The 20,158-nt window shown below is 41.7% G+C and overlaps 4 protein-coding genes across 9 annotated transcripts in view; 3 read left to right on the plus strand and 1 right to left on the minus strand.

The window, feature by feature from the left end:
* Nucleotides 1–10,099, plus strand: part of map7b (microtubule-associated protein 7b) — a 28,146-nt gene extending 18,047 nt beyond the window's left edge. For 2 of the 6 annotated variants that reach the window (XM_071479035.1, XM_071479037.1), the window contains exons 6-19: nt 69–179; nt 1,083–1,178; nt 2,358–2,477; nt 3,876–4,048; nt 4,968–5,107; nt 5,254–5,498; nt 5,594–5,744; nt 5,836–6,004; nt 6,122–6,226; nt 6,311–6,361; nt 6,452–6,485; nt 6,621–6,738; nt 6,874–7,061; nt 8,166–10,099. In XM_071479035.1, coding sequence (XP_071335136.1) covers nt 69–179; nt 1,083–1,178; nt 2,358–2,477; nt 3,876–4,048; nt 4,968–5,107; nt 5,254–5,498; nt 5,594–5,744; nt 5,836–6,004; nt 6,122–6,226; nt 6,311–6,361; nt 6,452–6,485; nt 6,621–6,738; nt 6,874–7,061; nt 8,166–8,176 — 1,712 coding nt within the window. In that variant the 3' untranslated portion in view covers nt 8,177–10,099. Of the gene's footprint in view, nt 1–68; nt 180–1,082; nt 1,179–2,357; nt 2,478–3,875; nt 4,049–4,967; nt 5,108–5,253; nt 5,499–5,593; nt 5,745–5,835; nt 6,005–6,121; nt 6,227–6,308; nt 6,362–6,451; nt 6,486–6,620; nt 6,739–6,873; nt 7,062–8,165 lie in introns of those variants that run through there. The other 4 variants (XM_071479036.1, XM_071479038.1, XM_071479039.1 and 1 more) reach the window with 4 other exon arrangements.
* An 83-nt stretch (nt 10,100–10,182) lies between these two features.
* On the minus strand, nt 10,183–13,254 carry armc1l (armadillo repeat containing 1, like). Its single transcript, XM_071479046.1, has 7 exons — nt 13,116–13,254; nt 12,556–12,734; nt 11,858–11,949; nt 11,462–11,645; nt 11,249–11,365; nt 11,004–11,078; nt 10,183–10,887 (listed from the first exon to the last, which is right to left on the minus strand). Exons 2-7 carry the CDS (start codon nt 12,706–12,708, stop codon nt 10,693–10,695), a joined length of 816 nt encoding a protein of 271 aa, XP_071335147.1. The 5' UTR covers nt 12,709–12,734; nt 13,116–13,254; the 3' UTR covers nt 10,183–10,692.
* Nucleotides 13,255–13,300: 46 nt separating this feature from the next.
* On the plus strand, nt 13,301–17,284 carry mtfr2 (mitochondrial fission regulator 2). The gene is made up of 8 exons (XM_071479045.1): nt 13,301–13,440; nt 14,468–14,650; nt 14,846–14,950; nt 15,179–15,303; nt 15,496–15,704; nt 15,813–16,143; nt 16,253–16,436; nt 16,716–17,284. Exons 2-8 carry the CDS (start codon nt 14,579–14,581, stop codon nt 16,767–16,769), a joined length of 1,080 nt encoding a protein of 359 aa, XP_071335146.1. The 5' UTR covers nt 13,301–13,440; nt 14,468–14,578; the 3' UTR covers nt 16,770–17,284.
* A 1,055-nt stretch (nt 17,285–18,339) lies between these two features.
* Nucleotides 18,340–20,158, plus strand: part of LOC139622012 (3',5'-cyclic-AMP phosphodiesterase 7B-like) — a 61,985-nt gene continuing 60,166 nt past the window's right edge. Inside the window, exons 1-3 of the mRNA XM_071479044.1 lie at nt 18,340–18,639; nt 19,853–19,954; nt 20,069–20,156. The gene's annotated coding sequence lies outside the window, so the exon portion shown is untranslated. The remainder of the gene's footprint in view (nt 18,640–19,852; nt 19,955–20,068; nt 20,157–20,158) is intronic.

Genomic DNA, 20,158 nt, shown 5'->3' on the forward strand with positions numbered 1-20,158 from the left:
CTGTCTTAAAGTCCCTCATGTCAATAATATACCATTAATTTGCTTTTGTTATGCTGCTTCTTTGTTAGATGCTGACAGGCGGTCAGTGTCCACGATGAATTTATCCAGACATGCAGACCCTGTCATTACCAAGCGCCTCTCCTCCTCCTCTGCCACACTCCTACACTCACCAGACCGAGGTAATGAAGATGAACATTACACACAAACAACATTATTCATGACATTATTCATTTGTGATGAACTGTCTTTGGCTGAATCTTTATGCTATTTGTGTCTGCTGTAAACTAGACTAGAATATTTGGTTTTGTAACCACTGGTTGTTTTCGTTGAATTAATCAATGAGATGTGGGAGTGAAGTGACACTGATAACTAAAGGGAAAAAAAGGGAAACACACTAATTGCTTTCTTGCCACAAATTAAATGACAGGATCAGTACTCATTCCATGTGTATATGTTAAATATGAAGGTATAGCCAGCAGACAGTTAGTCTAGCTTAGCATAAAGACTTGGGGAAATGGGGAAACAAAAAGAAGTTTGGCTCTGTCTAAAGGTAACAAAGGTGACCTACCAGCAGCTCTAAAGCTCACGAACATGTTATATTAGGTTTAACCAATAAAACCACAATTTATTTTTTTCACCCTTCAGCGCTTGTAAGGATTAAACAAAAAAAAATGACATGTTAACAGGGGTTTTGTTACCTTCACACAGGGCTAGGCTAGCTGTTTCAGATATCAGAGTGGTATTAACCCTCTTATCTCAAAGGAAGAAAGAAAGAAATTAGCATATTTCTCAAAATTGTCAACTATTCTTTAAAGCAGTGGTTCTCAAAGTGGTATCTAGGGACCCCCAGGGGTCACTATAATTCCACCAATAAGTAACACAAAGACAGAACGGGTTTCAAACACTTTCTGTAATAAATCATCTAAAAGCAAAAATCTTATCAGATTGGGGTCAGTGGTCAAATTTGTGTCAGTTAAAGCGTGATGGGAAAAAGTTTGAGGACCACTGTTTTAAAGTATATATTTTAAATTGTTCATTGAACATTAGTCATGTATTCTTTGATGTCCATATGTTGCTGACAGGCTTACAGATGAGAACAGCCTCCTCCCCTGTCATTAGCAAAGCTCAGTCCAAACCCCGCCTACACCAGGGAAAGACCAACCAGCACAAAAACACAGGTGTTTTCTGGGAAATTTTTGCAATTTGGTCCCTCATTTTATACGCTATACACTTTGTTGAGAGCGAAAAGATCATGGGCTGGAGACTGTAAAGGAATTCCTAAAAATAGTGTCTACTCTGCATAATGTCTCAGTGAAATCAAGAAAATGTGGATGTTTCATTAATAATGACATGTGTAGTTGAACAGTCTTTGGCCATTTAATAGATGACATTTTGTGTGGCTGAATTTTGATTTCGATGATTCTTACCAAATAATGTGATTATATTGAATGCCCACATTCGGCTAACAGAATGTACCGTATATGTGTATGTGTTTGCACTTGTGTGTGTTTCATCAGAGGGATCAAGATTTTTTTCCCCCCTCTAGCGTGACCCCTTTCTCTAATCCTCTGTAGGATAATCTTTTTGTTTTTGTGGGAACACTGTATGCCGTTTTTTATCCCAGCTGAAAAATCGGCACCCACTTTTCCACCAGGGCACAGACATGTAAATATAGAGGCGCACTCAGTCACAGTGAGAGACGTCACACATTAGTCTAACATGAGCTCTAAATCCAAACACTGCTTGAACACAGAGAGATGTATATTAGAGATTCAGTTTCCTTTATACAGTTTTCAGCCCAGTTGTATCTTTGCCCCTCACCGTGAAACCTGCAACCTTGTACTCTGCTTCATTATCAGCGGGCAGTGCTGCATGTTTTGCTTGATTAACTGTCCTTTGTCTGTTTAAGTGGCAAATTTTATGAAGTTATGAAGATTAATCAACTGTTGCATTGTTCCGACCCAGGTACCAAGGACTCTGCATGGCCTAATATTTTGACTTGCATAAAGGCTCGCCAGTTTCAATTATCGGTTCAAATGCAATCTGTCCTGTTTATTGGAATGCTCTCCTCTCTGTGTTTGCTCTTGGTTTGTGCTTCACTTCAGGCTGTTTGCTTCCACTCGTAATTAAAAGTCTGGTGCATGCAGGTGTAGGTGTAACAGAACAGTCTGTGCATGGTTATGTCTTCGCTTTAGCTCTCGCCTACACTGCTGTGCAGTGCGAGGGAAGGAACTGGTAACAACTTTTGTAATTATGCATCATTTATAATCTGCTTTGACTGATTGCTTCAGGTAATCAGTGGGCGGCTAATAGCTTTACTTGTTATCAAACCGTAAATGTTACGTATGTGTGTTCAGGCCTGCGCCGTCTTCCATTGACACCATGGGAGAGCAACGTGGTGAACCGCCTGCAGCAGCCAACACACTCCTACCTGGCCCGCAGTCGCAGTGCCATGAGTCTGTCTGGAGAGCAAACGGGTAACACACACACGTCCCTCATAAGACACCCCTCCTGGCCTGTATGGTGAACAGACTGAGTCACACAGGATGTTTATAAATACACCAAACTATAAATCACTGCTCATAGTGCTCAAGTATTTATGCTGTTTATATTTCTGTCTCTGGGCCAGAATTGTTTCAGATGTTAATCAGATTTAGCCATACTTACAGCATTATACCGTCTAAAACTTCCTTCACCAGCCTGTAACAGGCACACAAAGCTGGCACACACACACACACACACACACAAACACGAACACACGAACACACACACTCACACAGGCCTAAACACGTGAGCTGTGAGCAGGAAGTATACCCTCATTGATATCATTCCCTGCCTTCCTCTGCTGTTACCATTGCGCCAGTGACTTTAGATGTGTGTGCATGTGTGTTTGTGTTATTAGGCCAAAGCATATCACTTCTTATTTTGTGCGATAAAATCCAGTTGCAAAGGACAGATGTTGTAATGTGTTGTGAATTGTGTAGTTCACTACTCTCCTGACATTTTGCAGCATCTTGTTGTTGCCCAGCAACTCCGGTCTATTACTTCCTTTTCCATAGCTTTTAGGCTTATAAGTTAGTTTTTCCCTGTTTTGTGCATTTTTGAATAATCATTCTCTTGCTCACCCTCACATACACAAGAACTCACTGACTCACACACAACACAATTGCACTGTATCTTATTTTGCTTTCCTGTACTCTGCACATATTTATACAGTTAGTATTGTCCACAGTGTGTGAAGGTGCACCTTTTGCATGTGTTCTGCATATTTTGTTGCATGCTCAATTCCTGTGTGAGGTGTTGATTCTAACATGTTTGTTAATAGTAGTTTATTCTGAGTGAGTGTAGAAATGCTTCCAACACTGGGACTTCTTACAACAGGGGATGGTTTGCCAAACCTCTCCTGTCTAGATACCTCTTAAGTTAAATACCAAGACAAAGTAAAATAAATCATACGCTATATTTTTTAAAGTTTTATAAGTTGTTAAAGTCTTTGTTTTTCTCAATTTTACAACCTAATCAATCAGCCCCACTAAATATGTCCCTTAAAAGCCTGACAGTAATTGACAGTCTGTAATGTACAATGCCCAAGTGATGGTTGCAGTATGTTAGCAGCCGCTCTCCCTGTTAGTATCACTAATGCCATCTTTCTCTTCTTCTCTTTCCACCAAAACCTCTCTTCATTCCTCTCACTCCTCCATCGGTCTTCCCAAACCTCTCGGCTTCTCTTTATTAATTTATCTGACATCCTTTTCATTCCTTCCTCTCCCTCCCGATCTTTTGCTCCTGTTTACCAAACTCCTACCAATGTTCCATAAATCCACATGCTGTCCCGATCCATTACTGTCCTCAAAACACTCCAAAAATCACTGTAGCCATGCCTGTGTGTCCTCGCTCAGTGTCTTGCCACCCCATGGGCTCCATATCCTTCAAGGCCCTGCAGGCCCAGCCGCTCCCTCACTGCCGCAGCCAGGAGAGGAGCCTCAGCAGGGACACGGCCTCGTCCTCCTCCACCACCCCACGCAGGAGGACAACTGGAACCACACAGGTAGGTCATGTCATTCACCTGCACGTGTGTTTGACTGCATATCAAGAAACAGTGTTTCAGATAATTGAGACAGCTGCAGTACAATAGAAATGTAAGCTATGAAACTGTCCAGCTGATGGTAATGTTGACATTGATATGTTTGTTGCTGAAACCAGGAGCTTGTGTGGTGGTTGGTTGTTTTATTACGCTCAAGCACATAAGTCATGCGCTTCACTTTTCTCCTCTTCCTCATCTTTTTTTATGTTGATGATTTTCCAGATCAGTCAGACACAATATATCAGAGTATCTGTCTAACTCTACACACACACACACACACACACACACACACACACACACACACCCCCACCCACCCACCCACCCACACACACTACTGCACCCACTGTCCATCTGTCTGCTGCTCTGTCACAGCTTATGCCATTAAGGACTTAGAAGAAGGGCATCTTCTGCACACACTGACCCACAGACACATACATACATGTACCCAGACACAATCCAGTCAGTTATATGTATGTGTTGTAATGATTTTTATTTTAATGACAGAGCTCATGTCCATTAATGTGACAGTGCTCTGTCAGTTTCCTGCACATCAGGGTGTCATCTAAAAAATGGAGATGAGAGACGCCTTCTTAGTTGGTTGATTCTTAATATTGGAGGTTATACAAAGGTCAGAGGTAATGCACAGCCAAAGGAAGGCTGTGTGAGTCTAATCCTGTTACTAATCATCTGCTGCTGCTGTCAGTGGGGCACCTGGGTCTGGGTACTGTCTGTACTACCTGATTACTTTGTGTACTGCTAAGGATGTTTCTGTGAAGTGCTATTTCGGTGACATTATGTTGGTGGCGTACCTGGCTCCTGGTTAAGAGGAAAAAAAATTCCCAGTTCGATTATTTGTTTCCCCTACATCTCCTGCCCCCAACAGCGAAAAGACCGTGACAATGTCAGGAAATCATGGAGCAACCTGTCACTTCCACTGGCTCCCATTCTGACTCTGCCCCCTAGCAAGCGTTCCTCTTCTCCAGGCAAGAAGAACAGCAAAGTGACAGCACCCTCTCCTGGGAGGTAGGAGAACTGCTGCTATGACAGCTCACAAAATAAGGAGCATAAGCAGATTCGTGACAGACAGGACAACAACACTTAGTTAGAGAGCAGCTGTTATTCAGGCCAGCACTCTGTAGCCAATCACTGCTTTTCCTTCCTGCACACAGGCCTCCACAGAAGACAGCCGGGCGCCCACCGACCCCCAAGCTGCTTAAGTCCCCAGGGACAGAAGACCCCGGAAACCTTCGTCCTGTCAGAATCACACCTGAGAGCCCCCACCCCCCAACGCCCACCAGAGCCCAAGAGGACGAGGAAGAGCAGGTCCTCAGTCCTCCTCAGCCTCGACCTCAGCCACTGGGTCAGAACAAGAGCTCAAATGAGCAGACACCAGCAGCACCAAGAGCAGCCAGCGGTCCGTTTCCACCCTGCAACCACTTTCACGCTCACATTATCATGCAGCCTGGATGGTTAAGATACACTGGTCAAATTTTCATTTTTGCCTTTTAGAGAGCGTAAGCAGTCCTCCAGCCCACAAGCCTTCGGCCGGCACCACAGATCCAGAGGAGGCAAGTCGTATCCTGGCCGAGAAACGACGGCTGGCCCGCGAGCAGAGGGAGAGAGAGGAAGAGGAGCGCAGGCTACAGGAGGAGCAGGCCAGGTGTGTGCATGATCTCTGGAGAGCAGATAAATAATACTGGAGTTGTGGGCATGTGCTGTCTTGACTTTGGATCATTTGTGTGTCTGTACAGGCTAGCAAAGGAGGAGATGGCTCGCCGAAAGGCAGAGGAGCGAGCGAAAAGAGAGGAGGAGGCTCAGCGGCAGGCGGAGGAGAGGAGAAGGAAGGAGGAAGAGGAGAGGAAGGCGGAGGAAGAGAGACTTCAGAAAGAGAGAGAGGAGGCAGAGAGACTCCAGAAACAGGTCAGAGGAAGTGTGCAAGTGAACTTTTTTTAATTGGAAGACTAAAACCTAAGACTAAGGACCCATTCAAGAATTGTTGTCGATCACAACATAAAATTGTGTGTGTGTTTATTTTAGAAAGAGGAAGAAGAGTCTCGACAGAGAGAGGAGGCAGAGCGACTGAGGCAGGAGAGAGAGAAACACTTCCAGAAAGAGGAGGCTGAACGTCTGGAGAGAAAAAAGGTGACACATGTTCACACAGATATGTCATTTTCATAATATTTCTCAGGTTCAGTGAATGTAAAGGATTTTTTTTCTAATCCTCAGCGTCTGGAGGAGATTATGAAGAGAACAAGACGTTCAGACACAGCAGACAAGGTAAAGGCTAAAAGAAATGTGGCATCTGACCGTGGATAATCATTTTTGCTATTGAGTCTTCATTCTGTTTTACTTCTGTCCCACCTCTAGAAAGTCACTCCTAACAGGAATGGAGACAACGCAGGTAACCTCATTGACCTTTTCCTATAATCGTACCTTTGTAAATTCTTTTATTATTTGAATCTATGGTAGAATAGCCACTGTAGTTGTTCCCATGATCCTGTCTCTGACTGCTGTATTGGTTTTCTCTCATCATCAGCCTCTCGTGCTCCATCTTCAGTGACTGTGTCACCGACGCACAACAGCAACGGCAACAGTCAGCAACCTGAGCCCAACCCAAACCCCAGCACTGCAGCGCTGAGCCATCCTGACCAGAGGTACAGTTGTAGCCAGCAGCACGACAAATATGTTATAATTGTCACAGTATTGTTGTATGTTGTTGTACTGTTATTGTTTCACTGTAACAAGGAAACAAAGTTCACCTTTCTGCCCCTGTGTTTCTCTCCTTCCAGAGAGAACGGGGAGTTTGAGGAGGTGATCGTACTGCCTTCACATTCCAGGTTGTCTCCTCCTGAGGGAGAGGAGGAGCAGCAGCAGCAGCGGGAGGAGGGCGAGAGAGTTCCTGTCGTAGCCTTCAGGGAGAACGGTCTCCTAAAGCCTCTGAGTGGAGTAGAAGATATATCAGCCCAGCAGGGACCAGGTGATCAAGTATCCTCTCTCTGCTTTGCCTCTGGTTCTTTTCTTTGTCTTCCTTCACTACACCTCTTTCTTCCTCACTCTCTTTATAAAGTTACAGAGGTACTTGTACTCAGCACTTGCGAACATGTCTGAGCTCCTACTGAGCCTGTGAAAACCATTGGGACTCAGGAGAGAGCTCTCTAAAGTCTAAAAGTAACTCTGATTATGTCACATCACACTGATTACGTCATCAGGGTTAATATCGACTTGAGTAAACTTCAGTTTGAGACTTGAGAGAGTTTGAAAGATGCGGGCATTTACCAGGTGGGGGAGGGTCTAATGACACTTTACAGAGTTACATTAAGGAAAATGTAGGATCCAATGTTTTTGGATGCTTGACCTATATTAATGACTAGGAGGCAGGATATCTTGATTTAAGTCCCCCAACTTTTACTTTGACAGATTTTGTAAATTGAAGCACTAAATAAGAATTAACTTGTAATGATGAAGTGAGGTTGTGCCATTTGTACAATCTGTGATTTAATCCAGGTCTGTATTTAATAATCCGGAAGCACAATGAGTTAATAGTTAAACCTATGTTCTGTTGCTTTGCAGAAAATACACTTACCACACATTTCCTGTTTTCTCACAGTATGCTGCCTGACCTTTATTTAATTATTCTGTCTTTCTGCTCTTTATCCAGCCTTTCTTCACACATTTATACACGTCACACATTGTACCCTCATTGTCATCTGAAATGGGCAGTTGGCTTAATTTACATTTGTATTTACATTTATGACTTTTGGTAGATGGCTCTATTCAGAGCCACTTGAAAATGCTAGTTTTCAGTATTATGACAACACCATCACATCATTTTAAAATCAACATTTGACAGTAATCAAATCATTAGTAAAAGGTATAGTACAAGGCATGTTACAGGGTATATTAATATTAATACCAGGGACTAATTAGCTTTAGCAGACACAGACTTGACACTTTCCTTACTTAACAGAGACTTTACTAGGTCTTTTATGAAGAGGTGGGTCTTTTAGTCTATCTTAGCCTTCAAAGCAACTAATGTTTTTTCTTTTTTTTTTTTGTTTTCTTCGTTGGCCTTGGTTTTTAGATGTCGCCTGATCCCCAGAGAGACTGAGATGATTCCACACCCAGAGAGACAGGAAGAGAGGTGGTCAGAGAGAGGTGGAGAATTGCAGAGCTGTTGGACTAGAGGAAGGGAAGGATTTGCAGCACTAGAGGTTTACTTTCTCACCCGCCCGCGACAGCAGAGCACCGCAGCCATTTCCCAAAGATGGTGTCTCCAAAGATCTCCCTAATGCATCTCCAGAGAGAAGTTACTTTTCCCTCAAAGACTCTCTGGGGGAACAGATCGTCTCTCTGTCTCTGACCATGTTTACACTTGGTCATAATGTTTGTTCTGTGTACAACCCCAACGAGCCCGGATTCCGAAGTGAATGTCCTGAAATCCAGAGAGGGCATTGAACGCCTGTTTAATCTTTTGACTCTCATGGTGTGTGTGTGTGCGTGTGCGTGTGTGTGTGTGTGGATGACATAGTAATAATAATGTAAATGAGATCAGTCATGATACTTGAAGATATTGCTGTAGAACTATTGTAATCTGACTGAATCAGCAATGTGACGTTATAACTGGAACGACAGGCTCAGAATTATGAGGTTTCATTAATGCGTGTGCTCTCTCTTACTGGAACCTCATTATTCTCATGTTTCAACATTTCTGTTGAAATGTTGCAGGAGAGATGGGATGTAGGAATGATATCAGTGCATGAAGTTGTATTAAGACTACAGGAAAGGCTCATGTGATGTAAAATATATTTTGCTGTGTCTACAGTGTTTAAAACTAGAGGTTATTATTGGGGAGAGACAGCAGTACTGGAGTACCATGGAGTTTATGTTAAATACTATTTTCTCAGACAACTGAGAGTTAGGGTGTAAACTACTGATTTTTTGTTTAGTTTTATTTAATTGCTGTACAGTTAAGATTTGATTCTTTCTTTCGTCCTCATCATGCTGTCTTCACTTTCTGTTTAAATTGAGAAAAAAATATCTGCTTTGACGTCAAGTCCTGCCCTTTCTTTCACTTGTTTACCCAGTTGAAGCTACATCCTCCACCCCATTGCACTGCCAGTGCACAGCGTCGGAGGAGCTCGCTGTAGCTTAGCCACCTTGTGTTTGAGGTTGTCATTTGTTCTGGACAAAATGGGTGGAAATAATGTACTGGTGATGTTAATTTTGAAATAATCTCATTAATTTGATCTTTATTGATTAAGAATTTAAGAAGAAATGCTGCTAATGTTGATGTTCCTTTGCCTTACTGCATTGTAGAGAGAAAGAGGTGACTTGTCTATACTCAGTCTCACTGAAATGAAAATATGCATTCCCTGTTTGAGCTTTGACATTCTGGCCACACACTCAAACTCTCCAGTAGCTTCTTTTTCTTGATTTTATGTTGAAGTAGATCATGATGAAATGTTGTGAGTTATGTGACCGTAGAGGAGCTCTAATGTCAAATAACTGGGTCTCTAACAGTCTTTCACTAAGGAAAGACAAAGAGGGGGATTCGAGTAAAATACTGGAACTCAACCTTTACACTACCCTGATTCCCACTTTTTCCACACAACTCCCAATAATGCTACTCTCTTGGTATTTGGTTCTCAAGACTTTACACTTAGTTTCCTTTTGTTTGAAATCTTGCAGTACCATGGAAATGAAGGAAACTTCAGATTGAAGTGCTGGTTTCTGCCAGTAGAACATAGCATGCTGTTATCAACATGGTAACTTGATGTATCTTTCAAAGAAATTGCTTAAACACAAGGAAAGTTCTTGTAAAGTATATTATACAAAGATATCCTATAAATTATGTATAAAAGTTGATATATTTTACTAAGACTGACCACGAGGTTTTGAAAACTAACAACTGTGGGATAAGATCTCTGAACCACTGAACTGAAATCTTTGTACAACTGTTCCAGCTGAAATGTTTGGCAAGAAAATAAAACTTTGAATTGATTATCTGTTCCCCGATGTGGTCTTACAGTGGTTTAATTGTTTTGATTTCCTTTTTTACTTGGCAAATCATGGAAAACAGCACAGAAATAACACAAAAATTACAGTGCACATGGGCACGAGGTAATATTTCGCATTTATTTTAGGATAAATCAGTACAACAACCGACAGCAGAACATACAGAGAACTACTTTTCTAAGTATCACAGAAAAGTAGCAAATTTCAAAGCCTTTTTTTTTTTTCATTTTACATGTAGGAAGAAAATGAACAGTTTGGACAAACAAATTTACATGAGAACAGTGGTCAGAAAACAGCATTTTTCAAGTCCAGAGAAAAATTAATTTTCCAAGTGTGGGTCTCCATTCAGTTCAAGTAGAATAGAGCTGGATCTTAAAATCTTTAGTGCTTTTGAGCATGTTGATATTTGACGTTATTCACAGGAATTGAAGCCAAGTTGATGAAGTTATGACCTTGCACACAAAGCCAGGATGTAGTCCTGTGGTGTGCTCACATCCAGCTATGTCCACTCCAGCAACATACTCAGCAGTAGGGAGCAGTCTTTTAGCACAACTCTGTAACACTGAGTCTCAGAGAATCGACATGCACCAGTTTCACCAGTAGAAGGTTTTTGTGAGGAAACTGGCAGCAGCGTTGAGCCAGCTCCCACTGGAATCTTCTTTAGCTGTGGTGCGGGAAATCGCACGGTCGACCTCCTGCTTTGGGCTCTCCTCTTCCTCCGGCAGGTAGTCTGGTAAAGCTGAGTTTTGCTGCACCTTCACTCCAGATGGGTTCAGAGGAATCAGAATCTGAAGGAGGAAGAGAGGAAGAGGAAAGAGAATTAATGTTAAAAGTGAAATGTGAGCAATTTTTTAGTTATTTTCCAGTGGATCCTCAAAATGTGTGCTCAGTGTTCACTACCCACCTCCTCTCCTGCTTCATTCTTCACCACTTGTTGGGCTGACATCACCTTAGTGGCAGCAATGGCTGACGCCAGACTCTGCAAATGAGGACAGATCAGGGAAGATACTGTCTGGGATTAATTGGCATTAATCAGACAAGATGCACAATTTTTTTATGCATGATTCTTGCACCAAGTATTTAAACACATATTTTTAAAAGGGCAATTGTTTCCTAAGTAGATACCAGGTAAATGTTCATTGTTGTTACCTCAGTGGGCAGGTCAGAGCGGATACGGATGGTGCACCTCTTGGAGGCCATCTGGAAAGTGAAGCTTATCACTCCTCTGACCTTCAGAAGAGCCTCTTCACACAAGCCTCGCTGGTCCTTGATAACAGAGGGAGACTGAGTTAACTTGCTGGAAATAATAGCAATACATACTTACTGTCATAGGAGAATGTGATTATCATCCAGCCTACTCACAGTGCTGTCCAGCCCCTGGATGTGCAGAGTGACAGACTTGGCCTTTTTGTTAGAGGAGTTGATAAAGAACTGGGATTTCTTTCTCCTATCCCTCTCAGGTATGTGGGGAACAGGATTAGCAGGTGCACACAGAATGTCATACACCTCCTGGGCCAAGGCTGTGATGTCGACAGAAAGGCCCTCCCTGTATGGAGAAACATACGTAATCATGTCAGGGTTGAGTGGACGTTATCATTCACAGGACAACAAGCATAACAACAAAGTTAAAATAAAAATAAAATTCTGACAATAACGTAAAATATTAAGTGTATATAACACAAACATAGAATTCATTCAATAGATAATTGCAAACATTATTGGAACCTGCATGTACAACCACGCAACAACACTCCTCACCTTGCCATGAGATTCTCCAAGCTCACCATCATACCCAGTTCATTCTTCATGGTGGGGATGTTAGGAGGCAACTCAGCCAAGTAACGCAGGGTCTGAGGACACAGACACAAAGATCAACTTGCTCTTTATTTATGTTTTGTAACTTCAAAGTTATATTATCAATGGTATTGATGGTTACAATATCTGAGACAAGTTGCATGAAGAACAGCTTTATATTTGTAAACTGAATAATATTGAATAAAACAAATCGATTGATGAATCCAATCGATTAACTGATTAATCATCATTCTCTAGTTATGGCTGCTTCATTGTGAGAATTTGCCGCTTTTCTTTGTAATATGTGATAGCATGCTGAATATCTTTGGGTTATGGACTGTTCAAACAACACGTTATATAATGTCACTTTTTGATTTTGGAAACATATGACAGTCATTTTTCTTAACAAGACAGAAGGACGGACATAATTTGATTTCAAAAACATAAAAACTGGTACATTAATTTAAAAAAACAAAACTATAAAGTATAAATATAAAAAATGATAACTTTAATAAATAAAAAGTTGCAGCTCCACTTTCAAGACATACAACGTATTAAATTTTTTGTGGGAAAGGATTACGCAGTCAAAAAACACGTTATAATCCTTTAATATATGTAAACAAGTGTTAAACCACCGCACAAGACCAGCGTCCTCCACTCACTTGTAGAGTTGCGAACAAAACCTCTGGATCCCGATGGTCGAGGAACAGAACCAGCCCAGGCAGACACCCCTGGTCCTGGACGATCACCTCTCGGTTCTGCGGTTCGGAGGCCAGGTCCCGCAGCTGACTCACCACCGACAGTGCGTCCATCATCTTAGTAAACTGGACCAGACCTGAAACTGGAGGTGATATTTTCAGTCCAATTAACCACTTTAACGTTGGTAATGTGTTAGACATAGATACAAAACTTAGATCCAGGGAAAGAGATATTTCTGTACGTCAACTGGATATTTTAAGGTAAGAGTGAAGATAGTTTAGAAAAGTTACACTGAAGTTACCCTGTCAACTTGCGTGTTTGCTAGTGCTAACGTTGTGGCTAGCTAAATAAGCTAACTACTTTTGGCACGTTAAGAAGCGGACCAACTGCACAAAAGACATGTTTGTTTATTAAGTTGCACTTTTTGGGCTCAAAACAGTTAAATTACCATTAATTACATATTACATGTTCCATAAAAGTACGATAAATGTAGTTGCCTTGTAGCGGAATTTAATTTACTTACTCAGGAAAAGAAGAAGTTGCCCGTTCGCAAAAATACAAATTTGGTGCTAGGTTTTCGTGACACACAATTGGTTGCCCACGTTGCACGGTCCTGCACTCCTATTGGCTTCTTGTACTCTCTCGGTGTCAAGAGCCAATCAGAGAAGGTTTTGCTGCTGCGGCTTTATTTGACTTCACAGAGCCGCTGTCTGAACGCGTGAGCTGAGAGGGAAGCAGCGAGTTCACATTAGTGTTGTCTGCAGTTATAGTTTATGTTGTTGATTGTGAGAAGGATTTCTGATAAATGTAGCCACTGACGCACGTTTTGACAAGAAAAGGAGCTCACGGTGAGTACACATATATTTCCGCTTATCCCGCATGTTTTGCCGCTGCATGCATCTTACACTGCGGTGCCTTTGCGGGGAATAGTGTTACCTGCGTCGCCCCGAATAGAGGCTTTCTGTCTTCATCTTACACCTAAAACCCACTGTGTTGTGCTGATCCATTACGATATCGCAGCCGAGTCAGCATCCAGCGGTGCAGACGGAGACAGCTGCCTCCCTGAGCATCAGTGTGCGTGTGTGTGTGTGTGTGTGTGTGTGTGATGGCACCAGGTGACACTTTGACAGTCCGATCAGTAATGGCCTCCAGGGGCCACACAGAGTTTTGCTATAAATATCACATCCATATCAGTTTTATTTGAATTTAGCGCCTCAGTCGTGTGCACTTTCCACTCTTTTCTCAGGTTTTATGCACCACACCATTAATCGAGGAAATGACCAGCGGATTAATTGATAATGAAACCAATCGTTAGTTGCAGCCCCGCAGGCGAGTCAAGTGTATTTGTATAGCAACTTCCAACATCGAGGCAGTTCAAAGTGCTTTACGTAAGATGTTCAAAGGCAAGAAGGTGTTTCAAGAAGGAATAAAAGGAACACAACATAATGTAATAACGATACAGTTTTAAAGGAATAAAATACAGTGGAAGATTTAAAAAAAAAAAAAAAAAAGCCAAAATGAAAAAATGAAATAAACACAAAAATTGAAAAAAAAAACCAAAAACACTGCACTGATTTGAATGAACAGAAGTGAATTTAATTTGATAAATGGCAGTGGTCAACAAAAAATGTAAGCCTCAATGCTCAATGTTGCTTCTCCATTTTCAGTTTTGACTCTGACGACAGTACACAGACCTGTTTGATTTAAAGGTGACATTAGGTTGATTTTGTAATTGTCCTAATGTGGATGTTACAATTGATGCACGTAACTACACTAAGATTTCTGGCTCCATTTGTGACCTTAAATGTATAAGATTCAAGGTGATTATTGATGATCAATTCTGGTTTATAGTAAGTGCTATTTGTTTTGTTTCAGGTGTGAAGTATGTGACTTAGTGACATCCCTTCAGTGTTGGCATCTTACCAAGTCAGTCAGCAGAAAGACGAGCTTTGCAGTCGTCAGCTGGTGCTGGAAAAAGTCCTTCCAATGTCTCTAGTAGAGGATATTCTGGACGTGCTGCGCATCGTCCTGGAGTACTTTGGAGTGCCACCAGACATGGTAAGTACACAGACACACTTGTGCATTCTTACTTGTTCTTAATGTGAGATCCAGGGATAGACTTGCTATTTGTTTTCATGCCTTCCAAGAAAATCACTAATATTGAGGAGTTAATTAGTAAGGTTGGCATTTTTCAGGCACGGTTGTTATTTATCTGTTTTATTTATCTTTTTTTTTTCTTGTTCTTGTCCGTAGCTGGTTCCAGTGTGGGACACTCAGCTGTGCGGTCAGTATCGCAGCATTGTGCGGATGATCGGGACAAATCTCCCACTGACACCTACACCTCGTGTCCACTTTCAGGTGGTGTACAACTTTCTAACAAAAAATCTAAATCATTTTATTTTTCCCATTCTACACAGTAGATCAAGTGGAACTATGTGCTTTATATTAACACTTACTTAACAAAGAAAATATGTAACCTGATTTATCACTGTAAATATCATTCCTAACTTCAGGGACTGTCTGTAATTTTTGTCATGTAGTCAGTGTCGGAGTGTGTAATCCCTCCCTGTCCATGTTTTGCCTTAGATCCCTCTGCTCACCCATAGACCCCACGGATATGTTGACGTCGCTGTGGACACACCTGCCATCCCCTCATTCGCTGACGTCCTGTGGGTCTTTGAGGATGAGGGGGAGAGCTTTGCCAAGACCAGGTTAGCAAATAAATAGACCGTTTTTCTCTTTACACCCCTCCTCCTCTTCCCCGCTGGTATGAAAGCACAGTGTAAACTGGTGCCTTTGTTTTAGGCAGCCTGTTTGAGCAGGAGAACACTGACCATCATAAAGAAAAGCTTTTTGGGTTTTGGTCAGAAAGTTTAAAAGAACTGTGAAATGTCTATGTCCAGGAACCACTTACCTCCAAAGAAGCGAAGTACAGTAAATCGAGATGTGGTGAGATACCCAGGTCGGGCTCCGAATCAAGCCCAGCGAGGAGGCAGACCTATAAGACAGACAACTGATCCAGATGCCCTGAAGAAGATCACAGCACTGGAGAGTGAGCTGCTCAAACTACAAGCCCAGATAGCCATGATTGTTACTGCTGCTCCAGCCTCAGGTACACACTCTTTGCACTTTGCACTTCGACTTATCACAAAACATACAAATGTTCTCAGTACGTCAAGCAAGTGCGATATTCTGTTTTTTGTCTTCCAAAATGTTTTAGGTCTGACCGAGTGTCTGAATACCCCAGGCACACCTTTGATGTCTCCTCACCCTCCACCAGCACTCACCTCCACACCTCACAGTGCTGCTCCTCCTCCACCGCCGCCGCCTCCACCTCCACCTCTTCCTCCTCCCTGCTCTGGCTCCTCCACTGAGACTGTGTCTGTATTAGAGCTGATCCGCCAGCGCAGGAAGAATGAGAAAAACCTTGATAAGGGTCAGCTCAAGCCCCAGGGCTCAAGCCTTGGCGGGGGGACAGATGTTAAAGGGATCCCCTCCATGCTGGAGGTTCTCAAGGACTTAAATCAAGTTAAATTGCGGTCTGTGGAGAGGTAGGCATAAAGACTGACTGAGTTATATCAATATTAATATCCTAGAATGTGATGGTTTATGTCTTAATGTTGCAGAAAGCTCTGCTCAGTAACTGTTATTTCCCTCCAGATCACCAGGGGGCACACCAGTCAGAAAGCGACGCAGTAAGGGAGGGCCCGCATTGCTAAATGACCCAGCGGCTCTTATTGCAGAAGCACTAAAGCGGAAGTTTGCCCAGCATCGCCACAACAATTCCTCCGACAAAGAGAATTCACTAGAACTCTCCCCTTTCGGCAGTCCAGATACACCTAAGGTTTGTTTTTCACACACACATCCTCTTCTCACAGTCCTTTGTTTATTTTAGTATATTCATGGATTTCTTTCAGACATCCTCACACTCAGTTGAATCTCAGTCATTGTGTCTTGGGTCTAATAAAGACTTGGCAGCTAAATGATGTACAACAGGGCCAGATACTTGTCTCTGATGCAAAGTGCCTTTTAAATGTTGTCCACCACACACTTCGTGGCAAAAAACTGAGCTTGCAAGATTCACGGTGTCTGCGGGGCTGCTAACATGACACTTCTGTTCCAGGTTCCTCACCACACCCGACGCAGTCAGGGACGCCGCCACCTGCTATCCCATTGAATGATGACCTCTGACCCCTAAAGGCCGATCACAGCTCCCGCAGATGTGCCTCACAGACAGTTTACCACTGCAGCTATTGACATTTCGTTTGTTTGTCTAATCTTTTGTTCTTGTTCGAGTGTTTGTCTCACAATGAACAAAGTGCTTGATACTGTTAAAGTTTTTCTTTGCTGGGAGGCTTGAATGTATATTTTTGTTAAAACTAATGCTGTAAACAAGGATTTTGGTACAGTCGGTTTTGTTTTTGTAAATTGGTGTCTTTTGTTTTCAGTGTTATTCATTGTGATGTCTTTGTGTACAGAGCGCCTTTTTAAAGGAGACGGTGCTTTTAAGTAGGTCTGCACTGTAGCTTGTAGCTACCCGCCTTCATGTTTTGAAAATCACTTTGTGAGGCCCTAATTCTTACCTCAAACAATCAAATCAAAAACAATGTGTTTTGAGATTCACGTAGCTCTATTCTATGCAACTGCTATTTCAGGTTGTTTTATTTTATTAAAGTGTTCAAGTGCACTGGCCATTTTTGTTGTTCTTCTTCTTTTCTTGTTTCCTGATAGTTCAGTTTGTGTCCAAATCCGTTGTAAGTTGTAATCTTTACATTTGAATTGATGTTCACATTGCTGCAGAGCAAGGACTGCAGAAGATGGTTTTTAAGCATGGGTGAGCCAGGCAGTCGGAGGGGAGGGGGGGGGGGGCAGCTCACACTGCTGTTGAAGAATCATGTATGAATAACCAAAATTACTGATGTTCCACACAAACATCATAATATAATCCACACTGTGGACAGGACAGGGAATACTAGGTGCGCAGAACATCCATAATTGAAAGTCTTGCATAACACCTGCACCTCAGCACAGAAATGACAAACTGGGGAGGAGGCCACTCAGACACTCCTGCACAGATGATCAGAAACTTGATGGAATTGCACAGGGATATTTATGACCTACTGTTTCATACAGAGTAATCAATTCTTAAAACCCGAATTAACTAGTTATGTAGAAAATCAAGTTAACAGATGATGATGACATGATACAGGCAAGAATGAGTGAAACTGAATAAAGTTGAATTTAAACTAATAAAATTTGAATTGTTCTAAAATGTTATAATGAAAAGATTAGTCTCATAAGGATCACCAGTGGACTCTTTCCTTGGGCACCAAAATGTCCAGAAACAATGCAAGTCTTCAGCAGGAACCACTGGGCTCAGAGCTGTGAAGTCAGAAAACATGAACAGATGGATTGGCACAGTTGGTTTTGGTCTTTTCATGTGTTAACAAAATGAAAAATATAGATGATGCTGACATTATCCTTAAAGATGCAACACTTTCTGACTAGAAGCATTTGGAATTTTATATTTGTTAATCATATCTGTTATTGTCATTTGAAATGTAGTACATGGTTTAGTGTAGGGCTGAAACGATTAGTTGTCTAATCCATAAATTGATATAATAGTCAGCTTTTTCATAATCAAATAATCGCTGTCATTTTTCAAAGAAAACTGCTAAAGATTCTGTTCTTTGTCAAATATGACAGGAGATTGAAAGTGTTTGAGTTCCGCTGTTCAGACAAAATAAGAGATTTTCTCTTATATAACCTTGGGCTCTGAGAAATTAGACCACACAGTCCTTTTTCTGACTATTTATGAACAATGTGATAGAAGAAAACGAAAAACAGATTGACCAATCAGGGCGCAGTATCCGTTTCCCTTGGCTGCAATCACCGACGAAAAACATTTAGGCAGGCAGGGATGATTGATACATGTGTAATGTCATTTCAAGAGACAGTAGCTAAAAATCCGCAATTATATAGTAACATTTGAACCTTACCCCGACTGCTTCCTCAAGTATGACTGTTCTTTGAACTGTTCTGCGAAGGTAAACGAACAGGGGAGGATGTGGGACTGAATTAAGCTAGCATTAGCTGCGTCTGTAAAGTTAGCTTGCTTGTTCACCAGTCTGTATCAATCTTGCCAATGCAGGTGAACCCTATTAGAGCTGGGCTTTCAATTCAGCAGTTTTATTTTAGCCTGTCATTACGTACAAAATAAACATTAATTAGCATCTGATAAAAACCACCAAGGAAACTGCTAACGGTTGTTGAGTCAGCCTGGGACCATCGATCCAGGCGTGCGGTAGAAGTTTTCATTTCCACCCATGCCCTATGCTAATGAGAGTATGTGCACGTCTATTTTATTAGTAATTGTGCTATTTTCTCATTATTTTTGTGTTAAACTATTTGTAAACCTACGTTTTCTGGAGCCATAATGACTAATGAGCTAAATGTATTGAAAGGAGTAGTGGTATGTAGCGGTAAGATTTGGCGGCATCTAGTGGCGAGGTTGCAGATTGAGTATCCCCTCTCCTCACCTTTCTTTGGCGGCCTTCAGTAGCAAATGTCTCATATGTCCCTTCTGGGCTACTGTAAAAACATGGCGGTGCAACATGGTGGGCCATGTGACGCATGGATGTATTATAAGACCCTCATGAGACACGAAAATAACGAAATAAGAAGAATAACGAAAACGCAACGATTATAGTGTCAGGTGCTTATACGTTCATGAAAACATAATTATGAAAATTAATTTCATTTCTGGCAAGAGATCCCCCTGAAGAGGTGTAATAATTACTACTAAATGATAATAATCATTCCTACAAAATGCAGATCCCTTGCCTTTGGATAATCTTAAATGTATATTTCATCAACTGTGCTCTCTCAGCTTTCTGTTCCATCTTATCAAAACGTCAGTTCATCACAATGGATATTTTTCACTTCCAGACAACAACTAGTGCAAAATCAATAACTAAACTTACCTTTAATTGTAGCTAATGCTAGTCGCAGCTTTCTCACAGGTTTGCTTTCACTTGATACAGACTTTGTACTCGAGCTGTCTACTTATGGAAGCACACATGTGACCCTGAGGGAATACTAGTAAATGTTCCTTCAAGAGGACTTTAAGGAAAAAGCTTTTAAAAATAAACCCTAACTCTACTTATTTCAGCTGTGTATTGTACTAGTAATGAACTGTATGTGTCTTCTGGTTGTCTTTGTTCAACATATGTACTGAAATCTTCTGACATCTCATACCAGCTGACAGGCAAAAGAAGTCCCCATGATATTTGGATGATCACGGCAGAGGAGGTTCTTGTGGCAGCAGCAGCTCTAGGAGGAGTTTTCCAAGAACATTAACAGGTATATAAACAGATATTTGTGACCCTGAAAAATAGTAATGAATGTCCTTGAAAGAGAAATCTTTGGAAACAGTGTGTGCCTTGGATTGATTGTGCATATGTCTTCATTCATCAGAAGATGTCTGGAATTATCCCCCCAACTCAGACTGATCTGTACAAATTTGGGTGACAGCAGAGGAGGAAGTCTTCACAAGCATCACCAGGT

The sequence above is a fragment of the Trachinotus anak genome, unplaced genomic scaffold (genome assembly GCF_046630095.1).
Source record: "Trachinotus anak isolate AG129_WGS33_773 ecotype Australia unplaced genomic scaffold, CSIRO_AGI_Tana_v1 ptg000005l, whole genome shotgun sequence".
Lineage (NCBI taxonomy): Eukaryota > Metazoa > Chordata > Actinopteri > Carangiformes > Carangidae > Trachinotus > Trachinotus anak.